This window comes from Accipiter gentilis, chromosome 25, assembly GCF_929443795.1.
Source record: "Accipiter gentilis chromosome 25, bAccGen1.1, whole genome shotgun sequence".
Lineage (NCBI taxonomy): Eukaryota > Metazoa > Chordata > Aves > Accipitriformes > Accipitridae > Astur > Astur gentilis.
In genome coordinates this window covers 17,740,670-17,758,333 of record NC_064904.1, presented here as the reverse complement: position 1 = coordinate 17,758,333, position 17,664 = coordinate 17,740,670, and the positions used below count along the sequence as shown (strand labels likewise).

The 17,664-nt window shown below is 35.6% G+C and overlaps 1 protein-coding gene across 11 annotated transcripts in view; it reads left to right on the top strand.

Moving 5' to 3' along the window:
* KIAA0586 (KIAA0586 ortholog) overlaps positions 1–17,664 on the top strand; it is a 74,169-nt gene that overhangs the window by 4,683 nt on the left and 51,822 nt on the right. For 8 of the 11 annotated variants that reach the window (XM_049828699.1, XM_049828697.1, XM_049828698.1 and 5 more), the window contains 14 exons: positions 226–292; positions 969–1,146; positions 1,537–1,770; positions 2,311–2,479; positions 2,987–3,154; positions 3,653–3,773; positions 4,818–4,962; positions 6,489–6,530; positions 7,986–8,212; positions 9,169–9,241; positions 9,594–9,854; positions 10,309–10,483; positions 16,160–16,348; positions 17,226–17,413. In XM_049828699.1, coding sequence (XP_049684656.1) covers positions 226–292; positions 969–1,146; positions 1,537–1,770; positions 2,311–2,479; positions 2,987–3,154; positions 3,653–3,773; positions 4,818–4,962; positions 6,489–6,530; positions 7,986–8,212; positions 9,169–9,241; positions 9,594–9,854; positions 10,309–10,483; positions 16,160–16,348; positions 17,226–17,413 — 2,237 coding nt within the window. Of the gene's footprint in view, positions 1–225; positions 293–968; positions 1,147–1,536; positions 1,771–2,310; positions 2,480–2,986; positions 3,155–3,652; positions 3,774–4,817; positions 4,963–6,488; positions 6,531–7,985; positions 8,213–9,168; positions 9,242–9,593; positions 9,855–10,308; positions 10,484–16,159; positions 16,349–17,225; positions 17,414–17,664 lie in introns of those variants that run through there. The other 3 variants (XM_049828696.1, XM_049828704.1, XM_049828702.1) reach the window with 3 other exon arrangements.

Here is a 17,664-nt window from a genome sequence, read left to right as displayed (position 1 = left end):
ATAAAATTGGGTTAAATGAAGCCCACTCTTACTCTCATGATTTAAGTCTGCTATGTAGTGAAGGGAAACAATTTGTTACTGCAATAGATAATATAGTTTGTACAGGCAACAGATTCTTTGCAGCAAAATTGTACATGTTGTTGAGGTAACACTTTGTATCTACCTCTAAAAGAGACACTTTGTGTTAGTTAACTCACCAAGTATATTTTATGACCCTCCCTACAGATGATGTTTTTATTTCTCAATATGCTACTGGCCAGAAAGAGGCTTTGAGAGCAGTATTAAAGCAAAAGTAAGTATGTGTTGTTAGTGGCTCAGCTGTTCTGTTTCTGTACAGATATACTACAATACTACTTCAGTTTCTGCCAAAATGCATAGCTGGTAAGGAAAAAAGTATTCTTTATTGTTCTCTGTTAGCATTCTTTTTCTGTCTATGGAGTTGTTTTCACTTTATTTCATCATTCAGAGCTCACTGGAGTATTGTGTTTATTTTGCATATTTTTGGTAATGCCTTTAGACTGTTTGAATTAATAATTTCATGACACAAGAGTCAGGCAAGATCTGCTCTGATAGATAATTCATTTTGTGCCAAAACCATGTAAATTTTTAAAGACAGATAAGGACACATGCTGTTTATTCACAGGGTGGAAATCTTGAAGATCAGAAGTTTAGTTGGGCTTTGCTACTAGCACATTGAACTTCACAAAATACAACCTGTGAATGTATTCTTTGTTGCGGTTGCAGTCATCACGGGGAGATGCCCTTTATATTAGAATCTGTAACAGAATCCTGAGAAATTTCTCGTGTCATGCTGAAAGATGAGAATAAAGTTGTTTCTTAGGTGTCAAGAGCTTCAAGGAGAAATGCTTATATAAGTAGTGATATCAGTGCTACTTGTGGGAAATCATTTGCTTGGAGGGGATATGGAGAAAACAATGCTATTTACAAGCACTTGTTTATTTCTATAGAACTCAAAATACTCCTGTACTTAAGGAGGTGAAGGTACAGCTCTTAGGAAATGCCTCCACAGAAAAAAAGGAAGGTGTTGGTCATGACACCAGGTCAGCACACAGGGAAGTTGATTCTGTAACAACCATCACAGCAGCAACTGCTGCTGCAATTGCTACTACAGCTCCTCTTCTTAAAGTAAGTAGCTTGTGGAAACGTTAGTTCTTTGTCCACTTAAAATAGTAGATGTTCTAAGCAAGCCTGAAACTGTTGGTAGCAGAGCCAGAGAGACTGAATGTGTCTGCCTACTGTTTTCTGTGTGTTAGTAATCTCAGACTTACTGACCAGTGTACCGGAGAGAACTAATTTGTATTTGGCTAAATGGGCAAATGGACAGAGACCATTTGATTTATCTTTTAGAAAAATTTCATAGTATTGCTAAACGACTAAATATTAGGGCTAACTAGGATTTTATTTGTGTTTTTTGGGAAGCAAATCATTCCATGATGATGGGAAGGATGTTTTGTTCTCTTCATTCTTGCACCTCTTTTGCAGTAAGGTTTCCCCCCCCCCCCCCCCCCCTTGCAGGTTCAAAATGATTTGGAAGCAAAAGTTAACTCAGTTTCAGCATTACTTCATAAACTACAGGAGACAGACAGACAGCTGCAGCGTGTTGCTGAGCAGCAAACAAATATGAAGACTCAGCATGAGAAGCCCCACTGTCACGAAAGAGTCAGTGAGCTTGAAAAACAAATGAATGCTTTCATGGTGGAACGGATTCAGCATTTGGAAAAGTTACAAGAGCAACAAATGAATATTCAGGTATCTAAGTAACAATGCAGAAGCTTTAGTTTACTAACTTCTTCTGTATCTCAGTGTTAATATTATAATGATTTGGTTTATATCTTAGTATTAGAAAGAAAGAAGGAAAGATCCAGTGGCCAGCACATGAGCTTTTTGGGAAAAGTTTTATTTTTGGTTCTGTCCCAGATACCTGCTCCTGTCTACTCCCTAGTTTTTGTGTCTGTGGAAAGTAAATGCAAAAATTGTGAAAAGTTCTCATTCCCACTAAGAAATTGTTTAGACCTTTGTTAATTGAAGAAAGTTGCATTTAATAAGTAGCCAGTCAGATTAAAAATATAAGAATAGTTATAGATTGTTTCTTTGGAGAGTCCTGCATGCTTTTTGAAAGGCAGAATAATGTCCAAGCATGTCTGTGTTCTGAGGTTGTTGTAAATGTCTTTTCTCTCATAGCATGTCAAAACCTGATTAATGTGATTACATGGCAAGTATCCATGCTTAGAGTTTTACTTGGGGAAACTAATGCATATTTCAGAAATACTTTGTAATTTTGTCTCTTAGTCTCATCTCATTAGCTCTGCAGTCAACACGGGTGGCTCACAACAAATTCACGTGCCTTCCTCCAGTCTCATGACAAAACAATCTGAGAAGCCAGAACAGCGATTGCTTACTAATGAAGTATCTTCATGTCAGAGGGGTTTATTTCCTACTGGTGGTCCACTTGACCAAGGTGAAGACAAATTCTTAATATCTTACTTCCACTGTTAGTTTTGCATTAATTTTGTTTCCATTAATATTGGACTGTACATCCCATCAGTAATGAGTAGTAAACGTTTCTTCTGCATAATTGATTTTATTGCCTAATATACTATATAACGTATACCACTTATTCTGAAAAGGTTCCAGTTTAAATTAAAGTGAGAGTTTGGTGTTTACTAGCTGCTTAGTCTGTACCAAGAGAGGCCTAGACTTAACCTAAAATAATCTTATTGAGTAACAATCTATGTGGAAGCTTGTAATGAACCAGCTCATTCTATGGTTAGAGGTCTTTTTGATCTCTTTATACTAGCACTTGTAAGTATGAAACTTTCTTCCTGTTTACTTTTTTAACTAGTTCTGTTATGTTCTGAATTTTTGTGAAAAATTCATAATATTGGCATGACTTTTTTTCTAGATTTTTTTTCCTATGAAGAAAATTGTTAACATTTAAATAATGTTATTTTTTTTCCCCCTGAAGCATATTCAAGCCAATTTCAAAGTTGTGGCATTCACACACAAAAATCTCCTCTAAAGACACCAGTTCCTCGGAGATATGCTCCAGAACCTGTGTCAAAAAATGTGAAAATCTCAAAGAAAGAAAACACTGTTACAGAAAAGGAAAATATTCCTAAATCTGCAAGTGAAGGTATTGTGAGTAAGACAATCCTGCCCTCCACTGGCATGAGTAGTATGGCCTGGGGATTACTTTATGTAGTCCTCACCTGTTCTGAGCTGTCAGGTTGCTGGCACCTAAATGCATATATTCAGAATATTTGAAAGTACATTTGGAACAGTACTGATCTAACCTACAGCATCTCAACATGATTGCTCACTGAAGTGTTTTCTCAGATGAAAAAATTGAGCGACTTGTGACATGATGGACAGTATATTTCTCTGTGACTCAGTTAATTGCCGTCACAGTTTCATTCATCTGTTTTCTGACTTTGCTAATATAAAGCAGTCATTGTAAGGTATATTAGTGTGGGTGGTATTATGTGACTTGTCTTATCTGAACTAAATCTATATTTTAAAATCTAAGAATTATTTTTACTATCCTTGGACAGTATTATATAATGGTGAAATATCTGGAAAGGAAACGAAAGAAATACATTTAACAAACTTAACTTTCTTTTTTCTGCCTTAGGTGAAGGGAGACTTCTTGAGCATATTCTGAATTCTCAAGAAATGCCACTGAGGCAAATTGAGTCTTCCAAGAAGGCAGCATTAAACACTAATAAAATGAGCTGGCATTCTGAAAGAGACAGGTAAATAGACATAACAATCCAAATTGAGGAAGATTTGTTTGTTTGTTTGTTTTAATGAAATTGAGAAAGGTGTATTAGATATCGATGGTGTAATAGAGTCACTGGCGTGGTCCTTGAGTCTGACAAAGCTGTGCTTGAAATAAAACCCCTGAGCACTGGTATTCTATGCTACTTGCGCATTTCTGTGGTACTGAAGGTAGATAAAAGCTCATTGCTAAGGATAGTTTGTAACACCTTTCTCAGAGGTCAGGGGGTGCCACCTGAAGTGTTTTGCTGTCTTCGGAGTATATTTCTTCTATTGCGGCAGCTTGTGGAGTAATGTCAGGAAGTCAACTATACAGGCATTGTGTTAAATTGGAATTGCCCTTGTCAGTGACACTCCAAGCTGCCTGCTCATGGGAGCTGTATGACAACGCTTTGTTGGGAAGGAGCAGCATCTGCCTAACAATTTCTAAGCTTTAGAGTGGGTGAGGCTGTGTCTTACCTTTAGGTCTTCTGCTGTCTTCCAGTAGCAGTGAAGGATCTTCTTGTGCTGCACCTTCTCTAGGATAATCCTTCAGAACAAGAAGAGTAGAAAGGCATACATCTGGTATCAGTGGCCAAAATCTTAGAAGCAGATGGTATTGCTGAATACAATAGCCATTCAGTCTGAAACATATTTTCCCCAGGCAATAATTTGATGTCATAATTTCACTAATACAATGAGAAACAGCTACATATATAGTTTTATTTCTGATAGTACGGACAAAAATATTAATTGCTTCAAATGGAAAGCTATCCAAAGTTTAAATGTTGCTCTGTTAAATCTGAATTTTAGATGTAGTTTCAATCTTTAAAATACAAGGGTACAGCTCAACGTGTTAAGTGGTAAACAGAGATAGCCCAATAACCTGTCTGTAACCTCGGGTGAAAAAGCAAATTCCATTTTATATAAAGGTTTGGTATTCTTGCACTTTAAATTCATGCTCAGTTTCAAGGTTGGCTGCTTTTTTGGGCCACATGAGGAGCCATAAGACTTTTAATCAAGAGTGTTTCTCCCACCAGGCATAATGCTTTGCATACAGACTCATTCCCCACTTTTGAAAGCTCCTTACAAAATTGCAATTCAATTGAGAAAACGGTGAAAAAAGCAGATGATTTACTTCAGGATCTTGGCCAGTTGAGGAAAGAAATGCATGACATGCTACAGGTAAAGCCCATGTTATGTCAGAATGACCAAGAGTTTGAATAAGGTTAATAAAAAATGTGGAAAAAACCTTAGAGGTCTGGTATTGGTAAAAATGTTGTTCTTGCTTCTGCCTCTGTAAAAAGGCTGACATTTGTTCACACAACTTGAAATACTGCAGTCTTTGTATGCGGAAGGGCTTTGAATCTGAGTAATGTCTTAATGAGTATGCAGTGGACTAGACTGTAAAGGTTCTTACCGCTGTTCTACCAAACATAAAAAAAAGTAAAAAAAAACCAAAACAACAAAAAAAAAGTGTTCTATTTATTTGCTTGTTTTAAGGTTTCAGATATTTTCAGTGCCTGTTTTGTGCTTGCTCTCTTCCTGTGATACTAGAGCTACAGAGCTGATGTTAACATTCCCGTTTGGGAAAGAACAATATTCTAGTTATCTGCAGTCAACTTTAGGGATGACTTAAGCTACTTCCTTTCTCATTTTGCCATTTATTTTGGTAAAGAGTACTGTTTCTGAAGAATTACCTGGTATACATCGTTGTATTGTTTCTCATGTTAATGATTCTGTACGTTTGGTGCTAGAATGGTTCTGTACTGGCAACATGTAACTTGCATCAGGCTTTTGAAAATAGAGGCTTTTATCTGTTTGTTAACCTGGTTCCATTTGGAAGTGAGATATACCTGATCATTTAGCCTGCCTGCTGTGGTCCTCTCTGTTCTTGTAAATGTAAGTGTTGGGAAAGAAGAAAGACTTTGAATATCCACAGGTTTGTGAATGGGCTTGGAACATGATAACTTTGATTCTATTGGTTTGTTTCTGTGGTTGAGGGTTTCAGCTTGCATATTTCTCTAAAAATACTGTGTATTACATGCCAGTTATTTGTTGCTCTGTCTTTGGAAAACATAACTTTATCTGTCATATCTTATAGTATAGCTGATGCATTGTTTCACAGATTTTGTAACATATTAGTGGATTGTGTTTAACCGTTTGTACCAGTAAGAGAACAGATGCCCTATGCCCCATTTATGTTGCAAATATTTGCTTGCCACTATTGGTAAAAACTTAATCGAGTAACATACCTTAGTATAGGTAACAGAACAGGACGAGATCAGAGAAGGAATGGCAGGTGGGAAAGACACAGTCGACACAAATGGTTTCAAATCTCTTTTTCTTTCTTATGAAAAAGGTCAATAGGAAGGCAGAGATGATGACTTCAGCAAATGTGGAATTGAGTCAATTAGATACTTAGCTATTGACTTCTCATCGTTGAGAGATTTGTAGAGTGAGAAAATAAATGCTTGCGATAAATGACCACTAGCTTTATCATACAAGCAAATGAAAGGCCTGAATTAACTGAGATAGGTTGTGATGGAACAGAAGGTGGTGCTCTAATCCAAAAGAAGTGTGCAGTAAGATTTAGTAGTTCACAAGGAATTCATTGTGCCCACTTAAATTGATGAAATACATCCTCTAGATTTTATCTTGACAAATCTGTCTTTAGATAAGTTTCAACAGCTCTTCTTCTGTCTTTTTAGGAAGCAAATTCATGGAAATCAGACATGAATGATCTTATTAAGGTATACCATGAATTTTTATGTTTGGGGTTTTTTAAGTACTGTAATACTGAAACAGTTTTGAATATGCCTGCAGTGAGATAACACTAGAGTAACTATGGCATACCTGTGTTATTTTTTTTTTAAAGGTTGCTATTATGTACAGATTACATTACTCAAAGTAAGATTTAACTTGTTCTTTGACTTGTCTCATTCAATCTTAGTGAACTACCTTGAGAGAATAATACAAATGTCAGGCAGAAAGCTGTCATCGCAAATGAACATAGTGTGCACTGCTGATATAATAACCATTGCATGATCTGGGTCTAACTGGCAAGTCTACATCATTTTATGATTGAACATATATCTGTGTTTCTTACATTTTCTCACAAATTTCACCAGTCTTATTGAGCTAGTATTTGTCAAAAAGTTTAATTTAAAAATGAAAACCTATATAAAATTGGTAAATAATTTGGTATGTTGTCCTTATCTCACCAGGCAAAATCAAGGTCATGGGATCAGTGCGTTGATTTCTATTTTATGTCCATTGTGCTTTGGCAGTACAGCTGTTAGAACATAAACTTTTGTTTAATTCTGATTTGATAAAAGAGTATCCTTAAAGCCAAAACTGATTAGTGATCTCTGAGATTTTTTTCTGTTCATTCAGTTGATGCTTTCAGAGTCTACTCAAGTTTGGGTATTTTGATTTTGTTTTGCTTTTTTTTTTCTTTATGTACATTTATCACTTTTAAAAATTATTTTTTGTTTCCTTTCTGGAAAATGAAGCACTCTACTGGGGGACCTCTGGGTTTCATCAGGAGTGTGAGAATTAATGTCAGAACTGCAGCTGTATGGCTCCTTGTTTCCCTGTGTACTTGTGTCCCTTTGTATTTAACAGCTAATACATGCTTGATTTTTATCTCTGTAAAAGGGTTCTGCAAAGTAAAAGGCTAATAGTTGCTCCATTGTTTCTTCTGAAAAGTGAAAATCAGCAAAAAGGCGAGAGGATCATGGTGCTGTTGAGGGGTTTATTTTGTTGCTGTTAAAACTTAAGTATATTGCTTGGTGTTTCTTGGGGTAGATTGATGCCAAATGAGTGCATCTATTTAGAGGACTTTGTTTTTATTAGTCTTTTAATTATACTTCAATACTGTTACATGGAGAGATTTGCATGTGATACATGAAGTATCTCATTGGCATCTTTTCACATGTTTATTAGCTTCATCAGCATTGCTTCTCGTACCTTACATCATTTTGCATTTGAGAGCTTTTGGATGTCTTTCCGTTTGCTTGACTCTTAAATATATTTGCAACAAACTGAATGTTCTTGAGTAATTGAAGTTGATGATAGTACACGTGGATGGTATTTCTTATGATGGGCATTGATGTGATAATAGATTAATAGGAGTTCTGATCAGTGTGTAGAAAATTGAAATTACAATCTCTGATTAAAAGCTAGAGGTTCTGTTTCAATTTTAGTCAAAAAAGCCTACTGTTGTACCTGATCTTCCTCAACATCATCTGCTCAATAAACCATCCATCCTTCAAAATGTTAAAGTGCCAAAATCTATACTGAGGGATGCTGAAAGGATTTTGAGAGGAGTTCAAAACAATAAAAAAGTTCTTGAAGAAAATTTGGAAGCTGTTATTCGCGCAAAAGATGGAGATGCCATGTATACTTTCATTAACGCCTTGACTACGAACAGGTTAGACCCTATGATTCAATGCTTTGTGTCACTTTTCATGGTATGTGCTCGCCTTTTATCACCTCTCAATTTTTTTTAATTCTGAGCATGGAACATCTAGTGCACTTCCCTGCAAAAAGTATTTATCCACTCTTCATAGCAATCATTAGATAATTCTCTTGAACTTCAAATAGTTTTTGACCCTCCTGATGTGAACTGAATGTTTTGACAGGTACCTGTTACTACTTGGTAAATCTGAGTTCTGAGACTGCGTCATCTGGACAAACTGCTCTGCTGTCATGATAAGGGGGCATTTAGCTTTTTGTAGACAAACTTGCATTAATAGGAAAATTAAAGAGTAATTTCATCATTCAGAACAGAAGAGGCTTCATAAGCCTGTAAATGTTACAGCATTAGTCATCCTACAGCATATCTTTGGCTTTTGAACTTTTGCTTCATTAGTTATGTTAAATACTCCTGCCTGAATCACAATGAACATTTTCCTATTAAAATATAATTTAATCTTGTGTTTTCCTGAGGAAGGTAACTATTGTCTTCATGTAAACATTTTTGTCAGGCGTGATATCTGCTATCATCATCTTTTAGAGGAAGTAGTAATTTTTGTCATCTGCTATTTGTCTTTTGAGTTGGAATATTTTTGTTGCCATGTTTTTTCAGTTTTTGATCAAAATAGGAACTGACACACGACTGCCACTTATTCGTAGATGTTTGTAATAATGTTAGTACGTACCAGCAAGGGGTGGGGTTTGCAGGTGGCATTATGTAAGAACAGATTTAGGTTTGGGAAACTCAGATAGGCTATGCTTGGTGCCTTTTGGAGACTGTAGGGTACATAATCTTACCGCCTGTGTTCTGGGTTTCTCTTTTTATAGTGTTTATAGGTCACTACTTTCCCAGGAACAAATCTGTGCAACTTAAGACGCACTGACGTAAAATAGTTCTTTCTTCTATTTCAGAGATGTATTGGAAGAGATTCGTATCAGAAAGACTGTGGATGAGTGGATTAAGGCAATCAGTTTAGAAATCCAGGTATGGCTGGAAAAAATGTGTTCGGGTTTTTGCATTAGATTTTTCCACCTTGCATTGTTCTTTCATGTCAATAGTTAAACATGATTCATTCACAACCTGAAAACATGAGAAAACTGCTTATTATTACTAGCATGTAGTATGCTATAATAAAATATTTACCTTTATTTTAAAACTTCAGTAAAATATTTACCTCTATTTTAAATCTTCAATTGCTTAATGAAAATCACTGCTCACAGTTGCTGGCTAACATGAAAAACAGGCCATTTCTCAGAACTTCAAAGTTATCCACAGACTCCTCTGATACCCTTGAAGATAACAATCTCCTTTTATTACATTTATATTTTATCTTTAGGCTGAAATGGCAAGAAATGATTCAGAACAAGTGAAATATGATCAAAAGGTCCCATGGATCAAGAGAGCCCAAAACATCAAGGCTATGAAGACCAATAAAGAAATTAAAGCAAAAAATCAAAAAATCCAAGAATGCTTGACAAAGAAACCTTTATCTGCAGCTAAGCCATTGCAGAAGCAAGCAGAAGATAACACAAGCAAACAGAGGTTTAGAACTTACTTTTCTTCTGAAAGTTTGCAGAGGAAAGAAAAAAGGGCAGACGTGAGTTCCCAAGTAGTTGATTTTTTAAAATTTTTTTTTTGTAATTACTGCTATGCTTTAGATTTGCAGTATTCACATGAAAAATTGTTTGTATGCGTAACTGTGATAATTTTAAGTGAAAGTGATAGCCCTGTCCTATGGATTTCTGTCCTCTGTCCTTTCTGTCCTTGTTTTCATGTGCTGTGGAAGCCGAAGCTTCTACATAACAACGTAGAATTCATTGTTGTTTTACAAATGTGTCTTACCCAGTATCTGCTATTTTATTCAGCTGCTAGTAAGTTTCTTGTATGTGTTCTGTATGTGTAATGTGTTTTCACGTGTGCTTGCAATTCATACTGTTTGTTGCAGAACTTCTTACTTTTTTTCCTTTAGACTTTTGCAACAATATTGGTGTGTTCAAATTTTCATACATGAAGAATTGTAAACTACCTGGGTTTTTTGTGTGTGTGCGCAGGGTCCTGTGAATGGAAATGCAATGCTACAAAACGAAGACTATCTGTCTCAAGTTTATGGTAAACCAATTTATCAGGGCCATCGTAGCACGCTTAAAAAAGCACCATATTTGAGATTCAACTCTCCCTCTCCCAGATCTAAACTTCAAAGACCCAAGGTGATAGAGTGTGTTAGAGGTATGTAATTTTTTTATGTGAACAAGGTGTTCCTTCCCAGTTTTTCTATTAGGAATTCCTTGTATAAATGAAACTATTTAATTGTTGCTCACCAGCTCTTCAATTTAAAGCTTTAGCAACTGCAGTACACTTCCTAGAGAGGTGGTCGATGCCCTATGCTTGCCAGTGTTTAAAAGGCATTTGGAAAATGCCCTTAATGCCCATCTTTGACTTTTGGTCAACCCTGAAGTGGTCAAGCAGTTAGACTAGATAATCGTTGTAGGTTCTTTCCAACTGAAATATTCTACTGTAAAAGATGCTCTTTTCAAAACTAAAAACTACCAGTAGGTTTTCAGATTTGCTTAGGGTGTATCTCGTGTGTTTTAGATTGTCAAATTAATACTTATTTTTAAATTTAATAAACATATTAATATATATTTATTGTTGCCCAAGTCTTAAAGAGCTGAATTGCTAGAAGTAATGACATAAGCACCTGAAAGCTGAGTGTGCTGAAAAACTAACTCTGCTTTTGAGTAAGGTTACTGAGGAATGAATGTATTCTTCATCTCAGGTTGTATTGGGTCTGGCTGAGATCCAGTTATGTCATTTAATGATTGATTCATTCGGGGTTAAGAAATCTACTGAGATTTGAAAAATTAAAGCCTGATATTCCCTTTCCCACTTCTAATATATTAACTGAAATATGAAAATTTGAATTTATGGGTGTGAAGATGACATCTGTTAATGTGAAAATATTGAAGGACGTGTTAATGAGAAGCATTGTTTAAGTTGACTAGATGCAGGTAACTTTTGTTAGTCAAGTCAGGGTTAAAAGTGGAGTATAACTCCCTTTTGTACTAGCTTGTTAAGGTTATTTAATTGATTGGTAAAGGTTATTAGTTGATTAATAATGAACTCCATTCATTAGTTTTGCAGGCAAAGTGTTAGGATCAGAAGATTCTAATTTTCAAACCTATTAAAAATGTGTAAAAATAATAAAAAAGTCAAACTATATGATATCTGACATAGGTAAGTGTAGATAAACTTTATCTTGAGTTAGTAGAAAGTAATTTTTTAATTGGATCCGTTTTATTTCCTAGTTATCTTTTCAAAACTTAACTGATTCTTAATACAGAAACTAACAGTCTTTAACTGATATGTCAGAAAAAAAATATGTGTATCATCATCTCGCTGCGGGAGAGAGTGAGCAAATTACACGATAAAAGGTAATGATGGAGAGAAAGAGTGTGTTAAGTGTAAGAGGCAGTTAAAGTGATAGTGGGCACAATCAAGTTAATAGGATGAGGATCAATGGAAAAACGTTGGTTGGCTTCCCTCTACGCTTCTTGCACTTACGCTATTGTTACCCATGCAGGGAAAATATACTTGATGCAATCTTAACTGTCATGTTTAAAAAATGGTGTCTGAGTTTTTAATATAACTGCCAAAATATTATATTCTGTATGAAATATAAGAGATTAACATGGGAAGGCAGTCACTTGATGAGACCATGGTTTTAGGCCATTAAAACGTATAGTATAAAACATATGCATCTCTTTGAAGACAAGCACTGCTGGTTTGAGTGTTTTGGGGTTTGTTTTTTTTTTACATTATGACAAACATCCACAGCGGCAAGTCCTCAAAACAGTACAAGAATCTATTATTAAGCTTACTTAGTGTAGTCTTCATGCCATTTCCTGGCACTTTTGCCCAGTTGAGATCTGTGAAGAAAGAGTGTTACTGGTAGAAAATATTTGCAGTTCTCATAACCCTCCTGGAAAACATGGGTTATAGTCCTGGCTAAAATCTAGAAGACTTTTCAAAACCTACAGTATTTTTTAAAGGGTGAGAAGTCTGAATATGAAAACTGCTAGTCTTGTTGCTTATATATTTTATTTTACCTGTCTTGAAAAGCTTATTTTGTGAAGAATGCTGGCATACTCATTTGAAGGACCAGCATGATGTATCACTCTTTTTGACTACTGGCTATGCTGCACACCTGTAATTTAGTTTATTCTGTACAGATTATTTTTTCTAATAAAATGTGTGCTAGTAAGCACTTAGTGTAGCAATAACAATGATACAGTGACTGTTAAGATTTGGATTAAGAACAGACACTTCCTTAAAAATATTTCATCAGCAGTTCTGCCTTTGCTGAGTCCTAAATGACATTTTTCTTCTGTATTTATTGGGCTCTTGTCCTTTATAGAAGGTCACAACCTTTCCAGGGAGGCCAATTTCATCATTCTGGAAACAGTATCTTGTAAAGAGGCACCAAAAGTATCCCCCTCCCACCCAATCGATTATAATAAATAGGTCATTTGATCTCCTGATACTACCAGTTTTCTACCAGTAACTTGTCTGATTCAGTAGTGTCAGTGAAATGTAAAGGTACAGGTTGCATGCAGTTGTAATAAGCTGCTCCTGTGCTTTAGGTTGTTTCTGCTGGAGGCAAATAGAAATGAAAGAGAAAACTGTGTACTGGATCCACGCTGCATTCAATCTTCCAGAAATCCTGCGTGTGACAAATACAGTTTAAAAGCTATTTGCCTGAAAATGGAATGAACTCTGGATAGCCTTTACCCAAAGTGATTCTCTTCCAAGTCATTAAGTCATACTACAGCAGTACAGTAACATGTGCATTTGCAATAATAAAGCTGCCTTAAAATTTGTTTCCTATTTCACAGCAGACTGCATTTACAAAAAGTTATGGTTTTGTCTCTATCATGACAGTACATAAAATAAGACACCCGCTTCTATTCTTATCTAAGGGAAGAAAGGAAGAATACAGAATTTTTTTGCATGTCACTCAAAAGAATAGCACTCCAATGAATATGTGTCCTATTTCCCAAGTGTTCTGATTTTAATGGCCTTAGACTGAGGTCAGCCTTTCTTTGATACTGGCATTACTTGTCTTTGACTCTTCTTACAAGACAGTTGGTCAAGCTGCTTAATTTTTGAGCTTTCCTGCATCTTGCTAATAAAATGGAAAAGTAATACTTCTGTGTTTCACAAGCATTTAATCTTTTCATGAAGACAAAATAGTTAAATGTTTTTAAGGGCTGCTATTCTGAAAGATGCTGTTATGGCAGGAAAGTATAAATAATAAAATTAGAAACAGATCTGTACTCCTCTATAGTAGGAGTGTAAATAAAATGAAACAAAGTTGAATGAACACTTTAAAGCACCAGATTCTTAAAAATAAAAAAAAAAAAGAAAGAAAGAAAGAAATCTTGCTTGCATTAGGCATGCTTAGTTCTTTCCTTCATGGATCTGCACCCACAGATTCCTTTCCTGGCCTTGATGTACCAGGTGATAAAGGCTTAAAAATTATTGGAAGTTGTTGGCCTTGGGTTTGATTGGCTGCAAAATCCAGACTTATTAAATGACTCTATTTTGTTAAAGCAGTCCACTGAGCTTGTTTTAAATTAGTGTTAGAATGAGGATGTTTATTTAAGTCTGAAATGGCCATCTGGAGAGTCTCTTTTCAGTCATTTTATAACCCTCTCAACCATTTTCTTTGCAAATAAACTGTAGTGACTAATGCTTGGTTTCTTATGGGAAGTTAGGAAAAAAATCCATGTAACACTTTTATGAGTAAGAGAGCATTTCTTAAAAAAGTTGGAGTTGTTTTCCTGCATAATTTGAACTGATAAAATATATGTAAAACACTAGGTTTTTAAAGCTAAGTTTAATTAAATGTCTAGTTTCTGCCCAGTGCAAATAATCTTTTCAGGGGGAAATGAAAAGTTGAAAGCAATTAAAATGAGGTGCTGTGTGTATACAGTACTTAATCATTCTTACTGTGAGAACCTTGTTTTTACAAGTTGGCGGTATTACAGATACGTTGCCAATTTCTGTTTTTACTCAAAAGTTCAAGGCCAGGGGGTTGGGGTGTGCTGTTAGATCATGTGGTATGACCTCTTCTAAATCACAAGCCACTGAACTATATCTATTTATGTTACTGAGTCCAGTAATTTGTTTTTAACTAAAGAACAGTTTTTCTGGCTAACCTATGCTTTGCAGAAAGGCACATGCTCGCCACATAAAGACATCAGAAATTTCTGCCCTTAATTACTTCTTCCCATGGCTAGTTACCTTATGGTTCAAAAGTAAATGGGGCACTTCAAATTTAGTATCTGATTTATAGTGGTAAATGTAGTGATATATATCTGATATATAGAGATTTTGGCTTCAGATTCCAGGTGATTTTCCTTACAAAATGAAAAAGGCCTTTTATACGTCCAATCTATTTTAATATTTAAAGAGATGGAGAATTAGTGCTGAATGCATTATTATCGTATATGGAAATCTTATTCTACTCCACCTCACTGACATCCTGTTGAGACATCTGAGGATTACATTCATCCTATTGACCACAGCATTGTATTGTGATTTCTCATTGCATTGCTTATCCAACGTGACCTTAAAGCCTTTTTCAGAGACGCTTCTTTCTGACCTGTATTTTCTCATTGAAGAGTTACGACTTGCTGTTCTTGTTTCTAGGCTTATAACCCCAAATTTGTGTGTACAAAAATACCGCTTCTTGAGTGAATTGCCTTACTTGCTGTCTGCATTTGTTAAAAGTCACATTATCAATCTTGATTATCCTAAATTTTATAATCATCGACTTTTATTCTTCAATTAATTAGGAAGCTATTAAATGTGAACAGAGCTAAAAAGTGCTTGTTGGCATGTGTTAACTGGCCATTAATACAGGAAGAGTGACGATTAGAAACAACAGAGGAGTAAGATGACATTTTTCAGCTGTAGTGAAGATACGAAGTTGGTTACCAATGTGATTCTTTCCAGGTTCATTTTCCTAATGCCTCCAAATAGTAGTAGAAGTACTTCTGTTTGATTCATGATTGTTGACTCTTTTTGGGGGGAATTTTCAGACAGTTTTTATCCATTTAGATTAAAGTTAATAATATCCATTGTTTGCAAAGAATGTAGGTTGAGTAAGACCTTGCATGACTGTATAGTGAGAAATGTAACATAGCAATAAGCGTTCTCCTCTGCTATATGCTTAGGCATTGCTACATACAAATTACTTCTGGGTGGCTATTTAACAATATGTTTTCAAGATTGGACCAAAAATTCAGTGCTCCCTCAATGTTGCAAGTCAAGACTTATGGGTATTAGTTATGGCTTTATTTTCCAGTAGCAGTGAGTTGTTAAACCAGGAATTTGTAGATTATACCTGTTCCTCTGAGTACCTGTCAATCTTGTGGCTGGAGACAAACTCCATGTTTATAAAATTGAGGCAGTCAATCAGATGAACAACAGATGACAGCTTGGCTGTATTCTATATTCTGTCTATTTTTTATGCCAGGCTTGCATGCTCTTCTAATGGTGCATTTCAAGCCTAAATCATAGGTTTCTTCTTAGCTGCTAAATCACATGTTTCACTGCAACCTACTACTGTCCCTGTGTCCTTCTCTTCACATTTATGTGCCTTTATTTGCTAGAATCAGATGCTCAAAAAATGTAATTTTAACTCCTTCATTGCTGTCAATACTGAGACAGCTAACTTAGCACTTTTAGATTCTACCCTTACTGTCTCCCTCCCTCGTTCCTTCCATCCCACAGCAAAAATTTGTAATTGTTTCAGAAGGGCTTAAATTAGTAGAGTGTGTGATGTTACTGGGTCTGTACATGTGTTGATGACACACAGTTTATCTGCTCTTGTTTCAGGTACAAAGGTAAAGTCAGCAGGAACACAGACTTGTTCTCACACGCAGAAGGTAGTAACCAGCCCTAGGAAACAGCATCCTTTATATGCACTTGCCCAAGAAAATCAGTATCTTTTTAGTCCAAGTCAAGATGTGCCTGATGTCTGCGGTCCACTTGAAGGTCACCTAATTCCTATGGCTATTCCACTAGGTAGGAGCGAATAACCTGTAGAAGGATGTGTGAAGTTTACTTACTGCTACTTCATGGAAATACAACTTATATCTTCTTAAGTCAGTGATTTGCCCTGGCCTATGAGATTTGCCCTTATCATGGGAAATCTACATGGGGAAACATGGTTCTCCTCATTCTTCATGCTGCATATCTGGTGACACCCTGGCAGAGCTGTTATTTGCTTAGCTATACATACCTTCTTTAATACACTTTACATTTATAGGGTTCTTGTTCTGGCTTTAAGTTTAGTATCCATGTAAGCAGGCCGTTGGATTCAACATTTACAATGACTTCAGCCGAATGATTTCAGTAGGATTGTGCCAAACAGACTAAATTCATTGTCATGGCTTCTATATTTTTGGACCTTCAATAGAATTTCTACATAGGCCTTGTTTTGGGAAGGGTTAGTATTATACTGGCATTTAAAGAAGATAATTATTTAAGAAAAAGGGTGTCTCAAACAAAAATTTGTGGGATGCTGTACTAAATATAATAGTATTTTGAATATGATTCAGAAAATGTGAGGTGGGGGACGTAATTTTTGAATGGCAAACACAATGTAGTTATTCTCGTTTTCAGCAGTAGGTGTCACCGTAGTCAAGAAAAGTGAATAATTTTAAAAAATGGCAATGTTGAGTTTACAGTTTCTGCTGGGAGACCCTTAAAATTACCTGGTGAAGCACTATACTTTAGCTAGTTTTAATAAGTGACTTTCTAATTGGTCTATAATTGTGCATGAGATCTCAGTCTGTGTCATGTGAAACACAGACACCCAGACTTTAATTTTAATTTATTTATTAATTTACTGACTTCAAAGATTTATATATATCTTTAATTATTTTTAAACTGTCCTTAGGTCAAACCCAAATTAGCGACCTCTCACTGCAGCCTGCCGGAGTAGTTATAGGTAAACCGCACCCTGTTACAGTTACAACCTCTCTTCCTCAAGTGCCACCAAAACCACCAGTTGAGATAAAAAAACCAAACATAGCTGTAATAGAGATGAGATCAGAGAAAAAGGATCCACCTCAACTGTCTGTGCAGGTACATGTCAAGAGTGATGATTATTTGTTTGTTTATTTTAATAAATGCTAACTAAAACCAGTCTCATCCATCAGTAACTTACTTTGACATAAGTAGATGGTTTTCAGTAAGCATTAGAAACGTATAGAATGGAGGGACCAAGAAGTTGTCACGCTATGCTAATATTTTTATTCATATTTTAACAATAATCTTTATTATTTGACCAAAATAGAAAACTATTTCTTCTGTAAGTCACCTATGCTGGGTGTTTG